Source organism: Pinus tabuliformis, chromosome 7 (assembly GCF_031772625.1).
Source record: "Pinus tabuliformis cultivar Carrire ecotype Pingquan chromosome 7, CPIR1, whole genome shotgun sequence".
Classification (NCBI taxonomy): Eukaryota; Viridiplantae; Streptophyta; class Pinopsida; order Pinales; family Pinaceae; genus Pinus; species Pinus tabuliformis.
Window position 1 is genome coordinate 715,124,635 of NC_142293.1, and position 21,273 is coordinate 715,145,907.

Consider the following 21,273-nt stretch of genomic DNA (forward strand, 5'->3'; position numbering starts at 1 on the left):
CTTTTTGGAGTGACCTTGTTTGTCCATAGTGCAAATTTTAGTTGAGAATCCCATTTTCTGTAGCTTTCTACAATTGTCTTCTTTAGGATCCTCACCACTGTTTTGTTGGAAGACTCAAGAAGCCCATTTCCTCGAGGATAGTAGGAAGTAGAGTGGCCAACCAACGTTGCAGGAAGCGCCCCCCCCCCCCCCCCCCAGGCCGGAATCGCGCTCCGTACGGAAGCGTTCCGGAAGCGCCCCAGGAAGCGCGATTCCAAAAAATCCGAAGCGCGATTCCGTTTTTTTAAAACAATTCCTGGTTTTTAGGAAGCGTGGGCCTCGAAGCGCGCTTCGGATGGCGCTTCGGGCCCGGAAGCGTGCGCTTCACGTAGCGCTTCGGAGCGCTTCCGAAAAAACCGCGCGGGCAAGGTAAAATACATAATTTTTTTTAATTTTTTTTTAAAGTTAACTTAACTTAGCAATGAGGGGGTGGGTTAGGGTGAGTTTAGGGTGAGGAATGAAAAGAATAAAGCCCCCATTCATTCCTCATTTTCTCACTTTGAGTTTATGAGAGTTGGAGAAGAGAAGAGAGGAGAGGAGAAGAGAAGAGAGGAAAGGAGAGGAGAAGAGAGGAGAGCTTGGAGGAGTGAAGAAGGAGGAGCTAGGAGAAGGAGGAGGAGCTTGGAGCAAGAGCTTGGAGGACTTCATCTACAAGAGCTAAAGAGGTAAGTTCAAACCCCAAACTCCCTTGTTTTTTTGAAAAAAAAATTGTATTTTTCTCCTCCCTCTCCTACTCTTTCCCATTGTTTCTACTTGCTCCTTTATTTACAGGTTGTCCACCACCTATATCCATATTCCAAGATGGTGTTCTTTTGGCTTCTATGTATCATTCCACTCTTGGTTTTAATGATGGCAAGGGTGAAGAATAGAAGGGAAGAAACAGAAGAGGACATTGGTGATGGTCCTAATAGTAGTGACCCAATGTATGATGAGGAGGAAGGGTTTGAAGAGGAAGGGGATGAACTTGAAGGGGACACTGAAGCACAAGATGGGAAAGGTACATCAACACCCTTGTGGAACTATGTGACCAAACTTGATGGGGGAAAGGGTGGTGGATCTTACAAATTTGTGTGCCCTCATGGTTGTCATGGAGGAAAACCATATTGTGGTTCATATACCCGTCTGAGGAGGCATCTTTGTGGGGTGCTGGACAGTGATGAAAAAAAGGGTTCTGTGGGGGTACAAATTTGCCCAAACATTTCAACTGAAGAAAGAAGAAAATACATCCAAATAGAGATGGCTGCACAACAAAAAAACAAGAAACCAAAAACTCATTCTGAATCAAGTGCAACCTCTAAATTTGGTAGTTGCTCATCTCCTCATGGTACTTCTGCAACCTCTGGAGGTAGAAGAACAATAGGGGATTTCCTTAATGTTGCTGGGAGGGATGATGTGGATGGAAAGATAGTCCGTTTTCTTTGTGCTTGCGGTGTACCATTCAATGTGCTTCGCTCTCCCTATTGGCATGACATGGTAAAGGGCATCAATGAAGCCCCAAAAGGATACAAGGCCCCCAACTATGAGAAAGCTAGAACAGTGTTATTAGAAAGAGAAAAAGCTAAGGTTCAAAGAGCTTTGACACGTTTTACAAATGAGTGGGTGGATTCTGGGGTATCCATTGTATCAGATGGGTGGACAAATATTAGAAACCAACATTTGATAAATGTTCTTGGTGTTTCTTCTAGTGGTGCAGTATTTATTGCATGTCATGACTCCTCCTCCATCAGTGCAACTGCACAAAACATTGCAGATCTCCTATTGAAATCAATCAAAGATGTTGGTCCGAATAATGTGGTTCAAGTGATCACAGATAATGCAGCAAATTGTAAGGCAGCAGGAAAAATTATTGAGCGTACTCATCCAAACATCTTTTGGTCTGGGTGCCTGGTTCACACATTGAACCTTTTGATGCATGATATTGTGAAACACAAAGATTGTGGGTGGATTGCTGAGGTTTACAGGAAAGGGAAGCAGCTCATTAAATTCATCACAGGGCATACAAGGGTAAACTACTTCTATGGCACTTACTCCAAGTTGCAATTGCTTAAAATTGCAAAGACAAGATTTGCTAGTTATTACCTCACCTTTAGGCGGCTAGTGAAGGTGAGACAAGCTTTAACTAATCTGGTGTGTGCTGAAACATGGGATGAAATTAACACTGACACAGATGGTGCTAATGCAGTCAAGGACACTGTTCTTGACAGTTACTTTTGGTCACAGGTTAAATATATTTTGCAATTCACCAAACCAATTTATTACATGATCAAGTTTGCAGATTCAGATCGACCAGTAATTGGGGAGGTGTATGAGCAAATGGATAGCATGTTGGGGCAGATTAAAGACATTGTTGAGCCTAGAGATACCACCTTGTACAATTATATTCGTGTAGAGGTGCAAAACCGATGGGAAATGCTAAATATTCCATTGCATGCATTAGCATATGTTTTGACACCTAAATACTATCATCCATCATGGCTTTCAACACCAGCACCTGGGGGGGGAAGCAGGAGAAAACCACACCAAGATCAAGAGGTTCACCAAAAATATATGGCTGCATTGAGTAAATTATTCCCTGATGAGGAGGCTGCATTGGTACGGAGACAGGTGAGCAACTATACGCTCAACACTGGTCCATTTGGGAGCATGCATGCAATTAGAGATCGAGAGACTTTTTCTGCTCTTGAGTGGTGGAACATGCATGGAGGGGGTACTCCACTTCTATAGAGTTTGGCATTGCGGGTGCTATCACAGGTGGTAAACACTTCTTCTGCAGAGAGGTGTTGGAGCTCTTATTCTTTCATCCACAGTGTTAAAAGGAACAGGTTGAGTTTAGACCGGGCAGAGAGCTTGGTTTATGTTCATTACAACTTGCGATTGTTGTCCCATTACTGTGAAGATGCAAAGTCTAATAAAGACTTGTTGATTTGGGACAAGAATCCAGAGGAGCCCAATTTGGAGGATGGAGTGTTGCGACTAGAGCAATTAGAGGATTCTCTTTTCCAGGTATGTCCATTGTGGTATGAATTTTCCAATTTTCCCTTATAAAGCATTTCTCTAATTCATGTTTTTAATTTTTTTGTTAACTAGTGCTTTTTTTTTGCATGAATTTTTTGAGCGATTCTAGGATGATGATGACCGTGTTGATATGCCACCACCCCCATCTGGTCCCTTGGTTCCTAGGTTCCATGGTTCAACACCAACAGCAGGGGGTTCTTCTTCATCAGTTTCAGTGCCACGACTTCCACAGGCACCATCTTCTTCATTGCCACCACGTGGAGGCCCGCCACCACGTTCTATTCGTGGTGGAAGGAGGAGAGATTAGTAGGTATATTCACAATCTACTACTTTTTGTCATAGATTACTCATTAGACTTGTAGACTTGTGAATTTGAATTTTGAACCTTTTTGGCTTGGCGGTGACCAAGTGACATATTTTGTAAACATTATTATTTGAATTTTGGACATGACAAATGTTGACAGTTGCTCACTTGCTAGATAAATCATAATATGCTCTATGTTTTATGTTTTATAATATGCTTAAATGTTTTATGTTTTATAATATGCTTAAAAATTTGATGTATGTTTGTAATAGCTAGAATATAGATGATTGTTGTACATACTAGTAACTACAATGGAATCATGGATGCCATATCTATCTTGATTTATGCAAAAATATGCATGTTTTCATGTCTTCTACAATTAATTTGGTATTTGGGATGTTTGTTTTGAGTATAAATGCAAAAAAATATAAAAAAATATATATATATAATAGACGCTTCCGCGGACGCTTCGCTTCCTAGATTTTTGGAAAATGACGCTTCCGCGCTCCCGCTTCCGCTTCCGCTTCCGCTTCGCTCCCGCTTCATGCAGCATTGTGGCCAACTGTGATGTTAAATTTATGACAAAAGGTGCTAAATTTTGCAGACTTAAAAGCTTGGGTGTTATCAGTCACAATCTTCACAAGACATCCAAACTTGGCCAAGATATTCTCCTCAAAAAATTTCATTACCACAGTGTTAGTTGCATTCATGGCTGGGATTGCTTCTACCCACTTGGTGAAATAGTTTGTGGCAGTGAGGATCCACTTGTGTTGGCCCTGGAAGGAGGGTGTATCTCTCCGATGAAGTCTAGTCCCCATTGCCTGAAGGGTTCCTCTATACAAACAGGGATCAAGGGGAGTGGAGCTAATTTTTGCTTTTCAGCAAACACTTGACACTGCTGACATGACCTAACATAAGAGTGAACATCTCCAAATAGTTTGGGCCAATAGAACCCTGCTTTCAATATCTTATGTGCAGTGGTCTTCCAGTTGTAGTGCCCCCCACAAATGCCACTATGGAACTCATCCATCAATCTTTGAGTTTTTGTCTCAACCAAACACAACAGTAGAATTCCCACCGGGTCTTTCCAGTACAATTGCCCATTGGATATAATGAACTTCTGGGCTTGGGCCCTCAATGCTCTGTACTTGGATTTTTCCATCTTTGCTAGGCACCTCAAAAATAGGAGATAGTGGATGACATTCCGATACTAGGCAGAGGTTTCATATTTGATATGAATCTTTTGGACTGAAGTCTTGATCATGGGCTGTGTCCCCTCTTCATCTTCTTCTGTTAAAAGGTTGATCCCCAAGGCTTGGCAGTTAGACTCTGATAGGATTTTGGCCAACCCTTGTCCTTTAACAAGTTTAGTGGGCTTTACATCCATGTCATACTCTTGGATTTTTGCAATCCACTTACCCCTTTTACCATCATTGTCCCCTTGCACTAAGATGTCCTTAACAACTGCTGTTGGGACATAAGCCATGATGTTTGAGTGTAAAACATAAACTCTGAAAGCCTTTAGAGGTTTGACTAGAGCATATGCATGTTTTCCCAATATATTATATTTCAATTTAGCATCCCGCAACACCTGGCTGAAGAAAGCTATAGGCTGCTCATGGCTGTCTTTATTTCTCCATGATAACACAACGACTACAGTATGGGTGGAGGCAAAAGAAAATATGTAAAATGGCCTTGAATAGTTTGGGTTGACTAACACCAGAATCTCTCTTGATCCTTGAGAAGGATTCCCGGGAATCCTAGCTCCACTTTACTTCGTTCTCCTTCTTCAACATCTCCGTAATGCCTTTCACTATTTCTGCATAGTTAGGCACAAATCTCCTCAAGAAATTAATCCTCCCCAAGAAGACTTGGATCTCCTTTTTATTTCTTGGTAGGGAAATATGATTGATGGCCTCCACCCGCTTAGGATCGATCTTTACCGCTTCCTGTGCTACGAATCTCCACCTAGGATACCCAGAGTATATCTTTCACCGAACCATTTCCCTCAAGGAAATGTATGTCTGTGGGACCATTCTTATCCAAGTCCATGTACTTCACTTAGGATCTCCATCTTAATCCATCACAGTATATGACTCAAGAATGTTAGTCCAAGATGCTTATCCAATTCACCATTCTCCTTATCCATGTCCATGTACTTGACTTAGGATATCAGTCCTAATTTGTCACAATACCTGACACAAGGAGAACCATGCTAATTCAAACCATCATTCTCCCTATCCATGATGCATGCACTAGACTTACAGCGGTTAGTCCTAGCCTAGTACATGACACAGGGAGAACCAGTGTCCAACCTTACTCCCTCTCAACTTGAGAGGATAAATCCATGCTCACTCCCTCTCAAACAGGAAGAATTCATCAACAAGCCTCAACTTGTGTCGGGACTCGGAAGTAGTCGTACTTCCCTTACATCAGCTACCGACAATTTTTGTAGCTTTCTCAACCATCCCTATTATCACTGAGTTTTCTCATCTTGCAACTTCTTGAAATAGGGCTCCAAATCTGCCTCCTAACAGTCCACTGTACTTGAGGTCTTCACCAATTGCATCCAGAATTGTGTCCAACACTACTTCCTGCACTGCTTCTTGCCTTGAAGATAATTCATCACATAGTTCTGATCATCACAATACTAGGTCAGCCAATCCATTGTTCAATCAACTTGGCTAACAACGCAGCTCTATAGTCTCACATAATTCTGCTCTCTAGTTGCTATTTTTATCTTTCCAAAATAGCCAACTCTTAGGGTCTTCAAATAAACCTTCTTGTCTATCTTGCCTTAGGGATTCTGTGCACAACCCTCCAATTGACAGTGCTTAGGGCACCAATCAAACTGCCTTCCAATATCTCCAATATTTCTATCATAAGGTCTTCCAAACACAACCTACTTTATAGTGAATGTCTATTGCTTTACTGTCCTTACAAATCTGTCTGATTCTTGCACTTCATTGTATAGAGAGATTCTTCAAATCTTCCCTCTAAACATCCTTCATATTTTGGAAGACTGCTTCTTAGGGTTTCTTCAAAAGTCAATCAATGTACAACCCACTTGATGTGACAAGTTTGCCCCTTGTCCACAACACTTAGGCCTTACCAATCAACCACTTACAATCCTCCAATTATTGTATATATGCTACTTCTTTATTTGTCAAAACTAGATTATGCAAGCCCTACCTTGCTGCCCATCTGCATTCACCACAGTACATTCTTTGAGGCTAAATATGGCCCACTTGAAGATTAGGATTCCCTCAAAACAATGTGGTCATACCTCTCTTCTTTTAGGGTCTTAGCCTCCCATTTTATGCACTGTCCACAGAGTTTAGGATGGCTTTTTAAGGGAAACACATCATTTGAATGATCCCTAAACTAGGGCACAATCAGAGACATTTTCTTATTTCCTTCCAAACGACCTTAAGATGCTGAACAACAACTATATCCTAAACTAGGACAACATATCCTTTAGCAAAAAATCAACTTGAAGACATCAAATACATATCTTTTACACCTTTCTAGGTCTGTGTATCTACTATAGAAACACGACCTGGTTAAGGCTTCTTACCAGTCGACTTAAGCCCTACCAATCTGCTCCCAAAGTCCCTCTTCTAGTTGCGGCCTTCCTTTGCCTTCAAGCCACTTTCCTCCGTCTTGAAATTTCTAAGTATTACCCGTTAGAAATTTTATCTATATTCTTTGGTTTATTTCGCCTACTTGTTTAATTACTAACAAGTTATTTAACCATATAAACACTAAAATAAACACAATACAGTCTCAACCATCTATAGATCAACAATTGAAAGAAATAGACAAACACACAAGGGACACTATTATTTTTGGACAATCGTCCCCGAAAAACCCAACTTGGGAAAACCGATGCAGCAGTTCAAAGGGTTTTATTATTAAGCAACTTTTCTTGAGTACACTGGGTGCCAAATTGGCTCACCCGACAGAGATAAATAGTATGGCAGTAATACCTCTCTTCAGAAGCAGCTATTCTGAAAGTCTGCCCCACGAAACCCTCTCCAACACAATCTGAAGTACTGCGTCAGCCCTCCTAGCCTCTGCGTCAGCCTAAAACCCTTCGCGTCAGCCCTCTGAGGCTCTGCGTAACCTCTCTGGCCCTCTACGTCACTTTTGTAGCTTCTGCGTGGATGACACAAGCCCTTCTAGCCTCTGGCTCCCTCTGGCCCTGCATCTGCGTCTCTGCCTCTGCACTGGTCTTCCGGCACTATCTCTGCCTCTCTGCCTTGCACTCACTGCCCCTTGTTGCAACTTTGATCACTGGTTTGATTTCTCTTAGCAAACCTCGCTCTAGAAAATCGAACTGACTGATCACTCTGGCGTATTTTCAACTGACCCTCAAGCCTCCTCTTATAATTTTTCTGTTGAGTCTTCAATGGCTGAGATTATCTCTAATCAACGACTAAGATTAGATTTGGCTTGATCCATGTCATTTAGAACTTTCTAACCTAGTTTTATATTAATACCCATTAATATTTTTGATTTCCTAAGTTTAGACTTAGGAACCCATTAAAAATATTAATTATTTTAATATGAATTCCCCCAAACCATTTCTGGGTCACAGAGATCTCATGTGTTGTAGCCTCTCCACCAATTTTCATGGCTAGAGCACATCCGATGCTACACCAAATCAACGCTTCAGTGGTTCCTAGGTTACTTTCCAACCCCTGTTTAGGCCTTTCTGCCCTCTTCAAACTAAGGTACAGGGCTCAGTCCTCTTCCCCACAATCACATATGTATGCAGCCTACTACAAAGATCTGTCCCACTCAAAACTTGCACAAGAAACAACCCAGAACTGAGGCTCTCCTACTCGGCCCTGCTCCTGATCAATTCGGTCCTGAAGATAGTCACAAGAAGCACCAAAACAGACCCTTCTCAGCTTCGCTTGAGCTCCTTCTGATCTGTGACCTATTTCAAATGGCTTCCTTATGAAACGTTGCACACGGATGTATCAGATTATAACCTCCTTTGTAACCCATTTTGACCTTCAAGCTTGGTCTTCACATGGACTACAACTCATTTTTAGAAAGAATTTGTATATGACTGAAGGTGACCCACATGGTCTTGCTCAGATAGAGCAATTTGGATCTCATTGTAATTAGAGTAGCATCATATCATATGCATTGTTTTTGAAAAAGAAAACACATGTTGTAACTTTGCATCAGATGTCAGGACAATGTTTGTATTGACCTCAACGAACCTAAGAGTATAGGATAAGCAAACCACTGTAGTCTTAGATGCCAACCATAGGTACAAAGATGATCTTTGAATGCCGAAGAGTGTGAAACATACATCATTTCCTTATTGTAACTCCATGCTTGTTACCTCAAAATTTGGAGTATTGCATCACAGAACCTTTGGATCTAACTTCAAATTGAACTGTTTATCATAGGAAACTTTGGATGATACAAGTGTCTTGTATCACAGTCATAGAACCTTGCATTAAATGTAAGAGTTTAATGTATCATTTTGAGGATGGCATGCATCATTGTTTTAGGCTTGAATCATATCTTGGAATTTGTATTGGATCAAAACTTCACATCAAAAGAGAATTCACATAGTAGTAATCAAATCAACAATTCCATTAGACTTCGATTCTTGGATAAAGATCTCAAATTGCATTTTAGATAAACTTGACTTCATTTTAGAGGGAACTCGGATTGCCTAGAACAAGAACTTTTATGTAGTCTACTAGCTCCATAACTTGTTGCTTCTTCCGGATCCTTCTACCAACCTATGCTTTGATACCATGTTAGAAAATCAAGGCATTTGTGGATTTTCCTTACTTGATAATTAATTGTGATATTTATTGGCATTTTATTATTATGTTTTACTTCTTCATCAAGCAATTATCAAAACATGAAGATCACAAAACATAAAGAACACAAGATATAGGCTCCACTACAATCAATCCGTGATACATGGGCAGAAACAGGGGTGTCCATCATTTTTGATGGATGGGGAGACCAAAGAAATTGCTTTTTAATTAATGTTATCGGAATATGCCCCCAAGGAGCAATGTTTTTGAAGGTCATTGATTGTAGTGGAGTGGAAAAAGATGCAACGCTCATCTCCACAATTCTTATTGATGCAATAGAAAGTGTGGGGCCACAAAATGTTGTCGAAGTTATCGCGGACAATGCAAAGGTTTGTAGAACTGCGGGCTTGATTGTGGAGGGTCAATATGATCAATATCTTCTGGACTCCATGTGCAGTGCATTCGTTAAACCTTATGCTTGCCAAGATTGGTGAGATTGAGTGGAACAATGAAGTATATGTAGCATCAAAGGAGATCCAAATGTTTATCACCAATCATTCGATGTCCCAAGCCATATATCGGAGTTTTGCATAGTTGGAGCTACTAAAGGTACTTAATTTTTAATCAATGTTATGCATTATAATTTATGAGATCTTGATCTTAATTTTAATTTTAATTTATTTTATTTCTAATTTAAAATCTGACTTGTGAAAATGCATGTAGGTTGCTGAAACTCGTTTTGCTTCCCACACTTTAGTCATAAAGAGGCTTGTGGAGTTTAGACAAGCATTATAGGCAATGGTCATTGACCCTCTTTGGGAATCATCGAGGACTTCAACTTCTGATAGAGGACAAAGAATAAAGTCTATCATTCTTGATGATGCATGGTGGGACACGGTCCAATACCTTTTGCAGTTCACAGAACTAATCCTAACCATGATTGGGGCATTTGACACAAATATGCCTTGCTTGGCGGAAGTCTATGAAAACATAGTATGTTGGAGAGGATACATGAGATTATCAAGGCAAGTGAACGTGACCCCTTTGAAGTATTTTACAATGAAGTGAAAGACATAGTTACAAAAAGGTGGAACAAAATTACCACGCCATTACACTTTTTGGCATATGCACTGCACCCCAAATATTATCATTCCAAAATATTGTCTTTACCTAGTAGATCAGCTCCAAACAAAGATTTTGAAGTGCTACAGGGATATAAGATAGCTTTGAGGAAAATCTATAGGGAAGTGGGAATTGCAAAGGAAGTACGTGAGGAATTTGGAGCATTTGTACAATCCCCTGGGATATTTTTTAGATCCACTAGCCATGAATGATCGAAGACATATGGATCCTATACTTTGTGGGGCTTCCATGATGGGGACAACACTTATCTCTCATCTCTAGCCACGAGGTTGTTATCACAGGTTGTCAGTTCCTCATCAGCTGAGACGAATTGGATACATATGGGTTCATCCATTCGGTGAAGCGAAATAGACTGGGAGCAGCGAAGGCTGAGGATCTTGCATATGTTCTATTATCACAATGTTTAGTTTGAAATTTTTTAAAAGTGTTGACAATGTGAGTGTTAGCGCAAATTTGTAATAAACAAAGTTAAAGCGCTGACAACAACAGTGTCAATGTTATTTGTAGATTTAAAAATTTAAAATTGTGCTGACAATCAGAGTAGTAACTTGAATTTCTGAAGACAGCCAATTAAACTTCGATAGCTGGAAAATCAACGCCAAATGTAAAATTCAAAATTTTTCATGACCAAAGAAATGTGCCGATAGAATAACATGTTTAATCTCAAGTGTTTCCGGATGGTGGAAGTACTTATATTACCATGAGTTAAAAGTTGTGCAAAGTTAATCATTTGTATTTTTTTATCCGCTGAAGTAAAACAATTGTTATCCCACATTCTTGTAATCAAATCCCACTCCCATCTTCATTGCTTGTGTTTCTGGACAATGGAAGTTATGACACAAGCTCAACAGTGAAAGGGAAAAGGTGCCAAAACATATTTGTTTTTACTTGACAAAAACTCTGTTTTTTAGACTGTTTTTCCTGTAAAAGGCAATAAATTCTGGAGCGGTTTCCGAATAGCTGGAAACAATTTTTTCAAAACCGAAAGAGGTTTTCGTTGGTAATGAACCCATTTAAAAAAACCTCTCGGTTTTCTAACAGGTGTTATGGTTTGAAATATTCGAAGAGATATTTGAAGGCTATTTTTCAAGATTTTGCAATCGTGTTTTAGTAATTGTTTTCAAAATTAGATCCTGAACAAATGAGAACGTTTTTTTCAAAACCAAAAGAGGTTTTTGTCCGTAATAGACCCATTTTAAAAACCTCTCTCAGTTTTCTAACAACTATCACTATTTTGGAGTTTTGAAGGGATCACTGGACCCTATTTTTCAGGAATTTGCGAGGAGAAAACTCATGAACAATTGTTGACTTAGATGCCACCTCATCAAATTCGACTTGTTGATCATTATCTCCAACCATGAATCCAACAGCAACATGATCTTTAGATGCAGATAGGATTAGGAAGTTTTCTATATGCATGTATTTGAGCAATACACTTTATCTCTTTTATTTTTAGCAGATTGTAATTAAGGATAAGCCAAAAAACTGTTTTATCTATTGTACTCTCTATATAAACAGTTTCTGAAGAAGGAAAAAGGGTTGGAACTTATTTGAAAGTAGCCTTTTTATGTACTGTGTGATCAGATTATAATAAAGCAGTCTATGTGAACAATTTGTAGAAATTCTTGTGTTGCAATTCCCTGTCTGTTTCTTGGTGTAATAGTTTCTTCAATGTCTGAATGCTAAGTGGTTGAAATTAGAATTCATATTGCTGTGTTCCATTTCCTTTATGTTTCAGATATTTAAATACTTGTTTTCACATATATATCACACTGATTTCCTCCATTATCCTCCAAATTTCTTGAAAATTATCAAAGGAATTGTTACTGTCTCACATTTGTGATGTTTGCTCATTGAACTTGTGATTATTTAAGCATGATTGGATCAGACTCCATGCCCAATGGTAAAATTTTCCTACAGTCCAACCATAAGTTTTTCTTAAATAAATCTGGCCATAGATTTATTGCAAACCCTCTACCATTGTGACCTTGGGTAGTTGAGTTTTGGGGAGAGATCCCTCTCCAGGTTGAAGGGCCAACTTTTAACCTCAAAGCGGTTTGAGGTTACCTTGGAGTTTTTCCCATAGCCAGGGTTTTCTCTAAGAGATAACATTTTGGTGCTGTTGCCAGGGAACAAAAGATGCATTCTCCCCGAACAATTTGATTGTTTAAAATCAGATCTCTGAGAACAAACATGGATTTGAATATTAGTTTGGCTGCAAGATTTTTCTTTGGCGACTCCATTTTCAAAGGAATCCAGAGGTTCATAATATTCATGGCGACTCCATTGTTAAAAAGATTTGTAGCTCAAAGAATTCATTGGTTACTCCACTACGCTATTGAAGGACTTAGATGCTGCTACAATCATTTCAAGGTATGCATGTTTGGACTTTTCAAAAGCTCATGGTTTCCCTCATCCTTTACCCAAGGATGGATTTTTTTTTTTAGGAATAGTCCAAAATTTAGTGGAGAGGATTTGAGCTGGACTTTGAAACATATTTCAAATTTTCGTGACTTTACTATTCTTCTTAGAGTCAAATATGAAGATGTCTTTATCACACTTTTTTATGATTCATTCCAAAGAAAGAGCAGAAGTTGGGTTAAAGGATTCATTAAGATACTTTCAAAGAGCAGAACTCGAATAGATTTATCACTTAATCACTTCAGGAAACTCGTATAACCTTTGTTGAAGAAAGTGTAACAAGGTTCGATCTTCATAAATGTAATTTTGACATTTGTATTTATTCAAGAAAAGAAGAAATATTTTTATATTATTTGTCAATGAGTTTCTTGCTCATTGAAGTAGGTCAAGCACATGTTTAAGCGCTTCTAGGAAGTCAAAGTGTCAATGTCTTTATGTAATACCCTTAGAGGGCATGTTACACTATGTATAATATTGTATAAGGTCAAAGGAAAACCTCCAAGAGAAGTGCAAGTCCTCTCCATGCAACAACGTTCTCCAAAAGGAAGCTAAACAATGAAAATGATGAAGAAACAGTCAAGTCGGCCTAAAGACATCATGTTGGCCTAATTTCGGTCAAAAGGAGGGACAGTCCTCTATATATAGAGGTTGTCCACTCCCCCTCAACGTCCTCCATCAATCTCTGAAATCAGAAAAGTAAAGTAGCCGAGAAAGTGAGGGAAAAGCCTAGTCTAAAGGGTCTCCAAGACAAGCGAAGGAAGGAGGAAGAAGGGCGAAGTGAAGAGGACTGTTTCTAGGGCTAGTAATAGTCACACGTGCGAAGAAGAGGAGGGTAAGTTTGCGACATAACAACAGCTAGAGAATAGTCCATGAAATATCATTGTTTGGGTGAGAAATAAAGTCTACCAGAAATCACATGCCTAGCGAAGGAGCCTATCTCTCTAGTGAAGGAAAAGGACCCTAATTGTCTAGGGTTCCTACCATACATGGCAAAAACTGGGGCTGCTGTTCAGTCACATCAAGTTTGCAGACCTATATCAAGAAGAATCTTGTTGGATCAAGAGAAGGATGTCTCCTTAAGTGAAAAAACATCTAGAAGAAAGAAAGAAGGATATCTCATCAAGAAGCTAACATAACCAAGGTCTATCTCTAGACAAAGCAACAAAGAAAAGGGACGAAGTGCTGGGGAGAAAAGTTCCGGAAGAAGGAAGTCTATGTGTCGGGGAACATAGTGCAGAAAAGAGGAAGGACTTGACTTGTGCTTAGAGGACATCCTAGTCAAGGGTCTAGGGTTTGGCATTAGTCAATAAGAAGCTTCAATAAGAGAAACTTCTTACCGAACGGTTTTCTTCTCTAAGAGAGAGAGGTTTTGGCCTTGGCAAAGAGCCAACGTTTGTGTTCTTGTCTTTTTTATTTTGATAGCAGTTTGATGAAACACACACTATAATAATAAGAAGAAGATCATGCTAAGATAACTGTAAAAGTGCATCACAAATTGTTATGAAGTAATGAAGAATCCTAACAAACACCAGTGCCCTTCATTCTTCAACATCCTTGCCACTGAAAACTCGCATATTACATCAGAACTTAACATGAACTTGTCACAGAACTTGCATATATTTCCACAGAGATATCACCGAACTTACTTTTGTTTTGATGGAGGATTCCTGCCTATAAATAGTTTTTCCCACATACAAATAGACACATCCCTTTGAGATAGCTGACTTAACCATCTAGAGGGCTGACTTGGTCTTTTGGATGTCAATTTGAGTCTTTTTTGACTAAACAAAAAAATCTTTTTCCTTTTTCTTACAAAGAGTCCAAATGGACTTTGACTCAAAATTAATTCTTTGACTTAATCAAAACCTATAAGCATGTGAAGAACATGCTTAACCTAGACTTTAGTGTGAAACCCATGCTTAAATAAAACTCTTTTCTTCTTTTACATAAAAATACAAATTCATACAAGTACAAGGACAAATATGAATACCAAACCTAGTTACTTTTCCAACACATATTAGCTAACTAAGTTTCCTTAACTATAACCTATCACCATAATTAAGATTTCTACCATAACCTAGTACCATATTTAAGATCTCACACACTAGTAAGGGTTGGTGAAGATGGCCTTTGGCAAAGGCATAGAAGAAAGATTTGAAATATTGGAGTTATTCACGGAATCATCTATAACAAATAGTGGGATAGATCCCATAGACTTGTGAGTAAAAGCCACATAAAGGAAGGTTAAGAAGTACATGACTTCCCCACTAAAATAAGTGGTCATAGGCCCACAGACTATGTTGCCAGGAAACGTGGGTGCGGGGACGGGGACGGGGACGGGGACGGCATTTTTGGAAACAGGGTGCATGGGTTCGTCAGGTAATATAATAATATTAAATTTTAATAATTATATTTTATAAATTATAAATTTATAATTAATAGTATATATGAAATTTGAATTTGTATATTTTTTCAACTTTAAACAAGAAAGCTTTAATGATAATCATTTAAACATGTTTAGTCTCTCCCATATAAAAACACAATTTTTTCATAGGAGATTCTTCTCAACCTGATAGTGGTCTAGACTTTTCTTGATGTCTAATCATCCACCTGCCCCATGCATGGTGTGCTCTGTGGTAAAGCAATCCCAAAAAGTTAAAACAGTGGCAGCCTTACCCTTCCACAAAACACGCTTATTCATTTAGGCATATTTTCCTAGTTTTAATCTTAACATGATGTTATCAGAATGCTGTGAGAAATTGGCAGATTTTGATACTTAATTTAGCCATTTTCCAAAATAGCCCTTTGCCATTTAACAGCATCAGCTGATTACAGCGTATGGCTGGTCTCAATCCTACTTTCTATTTGACGGAAAATGTTTGAACCTGTATGTGTGCATTTACAGTTTATAATTTGATGGTTATTAACTTATTTGGCTCAGGAATGAATGTTTCATAAATTCATTCCAAATTGATTTACAAGAATCTGCAGGCTCAAATTACAGAGTAAGAAGTCTCTTTTCCAGTTCCGGTTTCGATGCCATATAATATTAAAGGCATTGAAGATCCACAAAGACAGGAGATTCATAATTTACATTGAGACTCTAACAAACCTTGGGCATAAGTTTTGAAATTGTTTTTATAAATTTATAGCATAAGACTAATGGAGAGACTGATCATAAGAGTCTCCTGCTGTAGGAAGGGACTCATGAATGTGCAAACAGCTACCCTTTTTTTTCCAACTATGGTCATCACCTTATTAAATATTTCCACAAAGCTACAGCTAATATGATATGATATTCTGCTTGTGGGATTGTACACCCATAATGTTCCTTTTATAATATTGAGATATCATAATCATATATGATTTCAGAATACTGTGTCGCTCATAAGTTTTGAAAAACTTATCACTTTTGATAAATTTTTACAATGATTCATTACCCTTGAGCAGCACGTCATGCCCACAGAGCAATGCTAAGGCATGTGAACAAAGACAGTCTTTGGAAACTGTAATCTTTGGAAGTGATGGCAAAAAATTTCCTTGAGAAACATTCAGAAGACCTTACAACCATCTCTGAAGGACAATTCAGACCAATGACCATCAATGACTCCAAAAATGGTATCATTCGTTTATGGCATATATTCTATATTCTATGGCCTATCATTTTTTAAATTTCAATAAAAAAAATTATTTGAAAATTAAATTTTTAATATAGTTTTTTTATGAAGAACCCAAAGAACCCGAAGAACCCAAAGAACCCAACCCGAAGAACCCGAAGAACCCAAGAACCCAAGCACACGAAGAACCTGAAGAACCCGAAGAACCCAAGAACCCAAGCACCCGAAGAACCCAAGAACCCAAGAACCCGTTAAAGGAAAAGAACCCAATTTTTTTTTTGAAGAACCTGGGTCTTCATGGAAGAACCCGGTTCTTCTGGGTTCGTCTGGGAAGAACCCGTACCTGAATCCGGTACTTGGGTGCGGGAACTCGGGACGGGTTCGAGAACCCCACCCCTGGGTGCGGGTACCCATGCAACACAGCCCACAGATATCACCAAGAACCAATAGTTGGGAATTAGGGCTTGCATTACAATAAACGAAATCATCCATTGTAAAAGCACAAATTTCTGGAACATAAAGAATGTCTCCAAATTTCGTTGGGTAAATAATGATATCATCACATCCTAGAACAAGTAAGGCATAGTGGGAAAAGTGCATCACCAAAAATGCACCATTAAAAGCATCCTTCATGTTCAACAATGATATAGAGGAAGTCTCCGTAGAAAGTACATCAAAAAGAGGAGGTATATCAATTTGTGATAGAGAAAGATCCATTGTAGTAGGCTGAGAATTATCCGTAAAAAAAATCCTCAGTTAGTAGTAGTGGAAAATTGAAATGATCCTAGCAGATTGCGAATAGAAACTCCACCAAAGAGCATTTCTACGGGAAGGATCATATAGAAAATAAACTGGAATATGGGCTTCTGTACAGGATTTGAAAACCCTGAAATGCGAAATCGGTGAATCCATAATTTGATTGAGGGTTTATTCATCATCAATCATTATCAATTTTTAAGGCCACGGCCAAGCTAGACACCAAATTGGTGTATGAGACCCCCTTGCTTGCAGCTTGAGAGGGGGCCCACCTCCTTGCAGCGATTCTACTGCTAAAGTCTATGGAGGTGTACAAATTCACCCCCCCCTCTGGATTAGAACTTGTGATCTCTTATGAGGAAACACATGTTGTTAACCATTAGTCCCACTCAAGTTGTACAATAGATCAAATCCGTATGCAGAGTGCACAACCTCATGTTCATTGTAAACTGTTTGAGTACTATTGCCAAAAAGATCACTGTTGCAACCTGTTACTCTTGCATGTTCTGCAATTTGTTGAAGACAAACCATGTGGGACTTGGAGACAAATTCTTCCTTATGAGAATGATTGCATATAAGTTATTCCTAATCTGATTGGCCCGAAAACAAGCAGGCCCATTTACTAGGGAAAATATCCACTTACAATGCATTATGTTCAAAGATGATGCAAATAGGTATGCAAAAAGTCACCTCAATTATATTACCAAAATTTTGCATTGTATGGAATTTGCACTAGGATGGCACAAGCCTTAGCTTAAGACCGTAGCACAGAGAGAAAAGTTCTGCTACAAGAATGAACACGAAGGATAGCACTGGGTTAGAGAGGAATTTAAAACCCAAAAAGGAGATGATCTTGAAACCCTAGTTCTGCAGCCCTTACAGCAATGCCACTAGCCAAAAAAAATCCAGATCAACTGTTGAAAAAACCAGATCTGAAAATCCTAGTTCTGCAGCCCTTGGGCCAATGCCATTAGCCAAAAATGTTCAGAGCAGTGGCTGAAAAAGTCAGATTTTGAAAACCTAGTTCTGAAGCCTTTAGGGCAATGCCACTAGCTAAATTTTTTGAATCAGTAGCTGAAAAAATCAGATTTCGAAACCTTCATTCCACAGCTTTTAGGGCAATTCAACTAAACAAAGATCTCCATATGAGTGCTGAAAAAATCAGATCTGGAAACCCTAGTTCGGTAGTCCTTAGGGTGATGCCACTCGACCAAAAATCTCCGAAACCCTAGTTCGGTAGTCCTTAATTGCCAAAATCAGATCTGGAAACCCTAGTTCGGTAGTCCTTAAGAAAATCTCTTTTCTTAAGCTTTGTTTGGCAGTTACAAAATAGTGATGTAACCAACCCATAGCCATGGATCAGCTTAAGAAAAGATGGCTGAAATAAATCAGCAGCTAAACCCTAATGCCAGGCTCTCCAATCTATGGATAAGATCTCTAAAAATAGCATGAAAATTGGGCTTAAAAGAGCCCTAAATAAGGTGCCCAACTTCAGCTGAGACAGTGACTATGTAAAAATCCCAATTCTCCATCAATTGGGCATAATCTTCTGCTGCAATTTCTGATCACTCCAATTGATAGTCAAGAAGAAAACCTAACTAGCAGTCAAAAGGGTCGGATGTTTGCAGGTGCTCTGATACCATTTTGAGATTCACAAGTGACAACAGGGGAATTGAATGGAACCAAAACAAACCCAAAATCCTGCAATAAACAGGGAAAAACTTAAAAGCAACACTAAGGCGACAAAGGCTTGAAGATAACTCAACCAATGGAGTGAAACTCTAGTGAGAGAAAGTAACAACCAATAAGTATGCTATAGAGAAGTAAAACCATGCACAACAGAGAGAAAATTGCTCAAGCACGAGTGAACACCAAAGATATAATTTTGCACAGGCATAATATTTGTTATAAAGAATGAAGCACCGAGGCTAAAGAATGATCAAGAAGATCACTAGATGATGATTTACAAATGACTCGAGTGTGTATTTGTACTCAACTCAAGAGGTAGGGTGTCCTCTCCAAGAGTGGTTATAGATCCACATATAAGTTGACTAGGTTGCCTTAACCATAACCTAGTATTATATGAGAAAAGTATACATTAATGTTTTACCCAATGCATTACTGACACCATATGAGTTGACCATATCCAAATGTGAGGGTTGAACCATTCTCAACGTACAGTTCTTTTCGTAATTAGAATTTCACCTATGATATCATCCACTTTAATCTTTGATCAGTTAAAAAATACTTCAAGGATGCTTCATTCCAATGTCAAATCAGACCTGCTGATGTATATCAAGCAGTGAATTTGAGGTTAAAATGACGACTGCAGACCATCTCATTGGCATTACTGATTATTGAGCCGAGAGGCTTAATCCGTCATCGAAGTTGAAATTTTGCTCATGTAGGCTAAAATAAAATTAAAAAAAAAAATCTAAAGAAATAAAAAATAAAATAAAATAACCATATAAAACATTTAAATAATGTGGGCTCATAAAAAATTTTGCACGTGAAGAAATTGGATCCCTCTCGGCTCATGTTAGATCCGTGTTTAAGATGGATCTTGGACTTGCATGGCTGTCAGCAATGTTTAATTAGCGTCCATATGCTAGACTGCTATCAGGTAGGTATACTGTTATTGCTTGAACAAATGAATGTACCTTAAACAACAGTGAGTCTTCATGTCCATGTTAGATTTATAAAAACTGTAACTGCTTGTGTCAATAATGCTAACTATGTTTACTCAGAGGAATTGGGAGATGAGAAAACATTTCACCACCTAAATAATTATTTAGGCTTCAAGGTCCCTTTTATTTTGTGATCAGGAGCAATCTGTTTTCAAGTTTTTCTTGAGCATTTTTGTATTCGATCAACTTAAAATTTAACTTCCTCTATTGTTGGATTTGTTAATCTCGACCTGCAGGTTCTCTTAACATCCTTCATTTTTGATTGAGACAAAATGGTCTTGTGATTCTCTTCTCTGGATAGAACCAAAAGTGCAGAGGATGATATTTAAATCTGCATTATTTACTGTGTGAATGTTTCTTTTAGCATTGGAGCAACTTCTGTGCTGTAAAATCTTACTTCATTTCACTTGTGCAGCAATACCACTGTAGATGCTGCTAATGTTCATGATGTTGGAAATATTATTAGATGCTTGAAGCCAGCTGAAAGGGCAGTACTAGGCTTGAAATGCAAAGAACTTCTTGATACTGGCAGGCTCATATGGTTGAGAGAGCTGGGACTAAATGCTAAACTAGTAAACTATGTTCCAGCCAAAGTATCTCCAGAAAACAGGTTACTTCTTGCAAGCAATGGTTAAAGAACTTGAATCACTTATGGTTGAGTTGTAAACACCACATATTTGGTGGTTACCTTTGTGGCAAGCAATCTGGAGTTTCCATTTTTCATGCTGTTGTTAACTGTATTGGCCATTTGTTCATTAAATTGGTCTTTATGCACACTCGAATGGTCCATGGGGATACTTCACAATCATTTGAGGTGGATGATTTATTGATCTGATTGAACATCTGCCAAAGTTGTTATTTTCAAATTGTCATAAGGCACTAGCAGAATTTATTATGGTCCACCCTTAAAATTGTGTAGGTTGTATAGAGAAGTTTATATCCCAAGAGAAACTCGTATTCTTGTTATTTTAAGGCAGCATTTTATAAAAAAAAATACATGCTGCAGAGAGCTGACTTCAGCAAAGAAGATAGTAAGTTTACTCTGTAGAATAGGAAATATTCTTACCTGATGGATTGATTGTTGTGTTGCAACTTGCAATTACTAATATTTTCCCTAATGCAGTTCTAACTTGAGTGTTTGAATTGTTTCTTTCGGAAATGGGAAGACACAGTTATGTGACTTGTCTTCCAAATTGCTTTCTAAGTAGTTATAAGATCTCAGTTTAATGTACTTTTCAAAACCACTCCCTGTCAGCATACTTTCGTTCATGTGAAGCTTGGGTGCAGTTATTGTCATGCGTTCTTACCACTCAGTCCTGAGATTTAAAAACATAAAAAACACTGTATACAGAGATGCTTTTATTTGTCTACATCTGACCTTCAGGGTCATTGAAGTTGAGATTTTGTTATTATTATTTATGGCTTTTTGAGCAATCTGGCTTTCTGAGCAGTCTGTTTGTAGAAACAGTCAATGTTTTAAGCCTCAACACATTAGT

General features: G+C 38.5%; 1 protein-coding gene across 9 annotated transcripts in view; it reads left to right on the forward strand.

Moving 5' to 3' along the window:
* The window catches only part of LOC149249523 (tRNA:m(4)X modification enzyme TRM13-like), a 306,935-nt gene extending 286,019 nt beyond the window's left edge, over positions 1–20,916 (forward strand). For 4 of the 9 annotated variants that reach the window (XM_089458728.1, XM_089458732.1, XM_089458730.1 and 1 more), the window contains one exon: positions 20,193–20,916. In XM_089458728.1, the coding sequence (XP_089314854.1) occupies positions 20,193–20,412 (220 nt within the window). In that variant the 3' untranslated portion in view covers positions 20,413–20,916. Of the gene's footprint in view, positions 1–20,013 lie in introns of all 9 variants that reach the window. The other 5 variants (XR_016266777.1, XR_016266776.1, XM_089458734.1 and 2 more) reach the window with 2 other exon arrangements.
* The last annotated feature ends 357 nt before the right edge of the window (positions 20,917–21,273 follow it).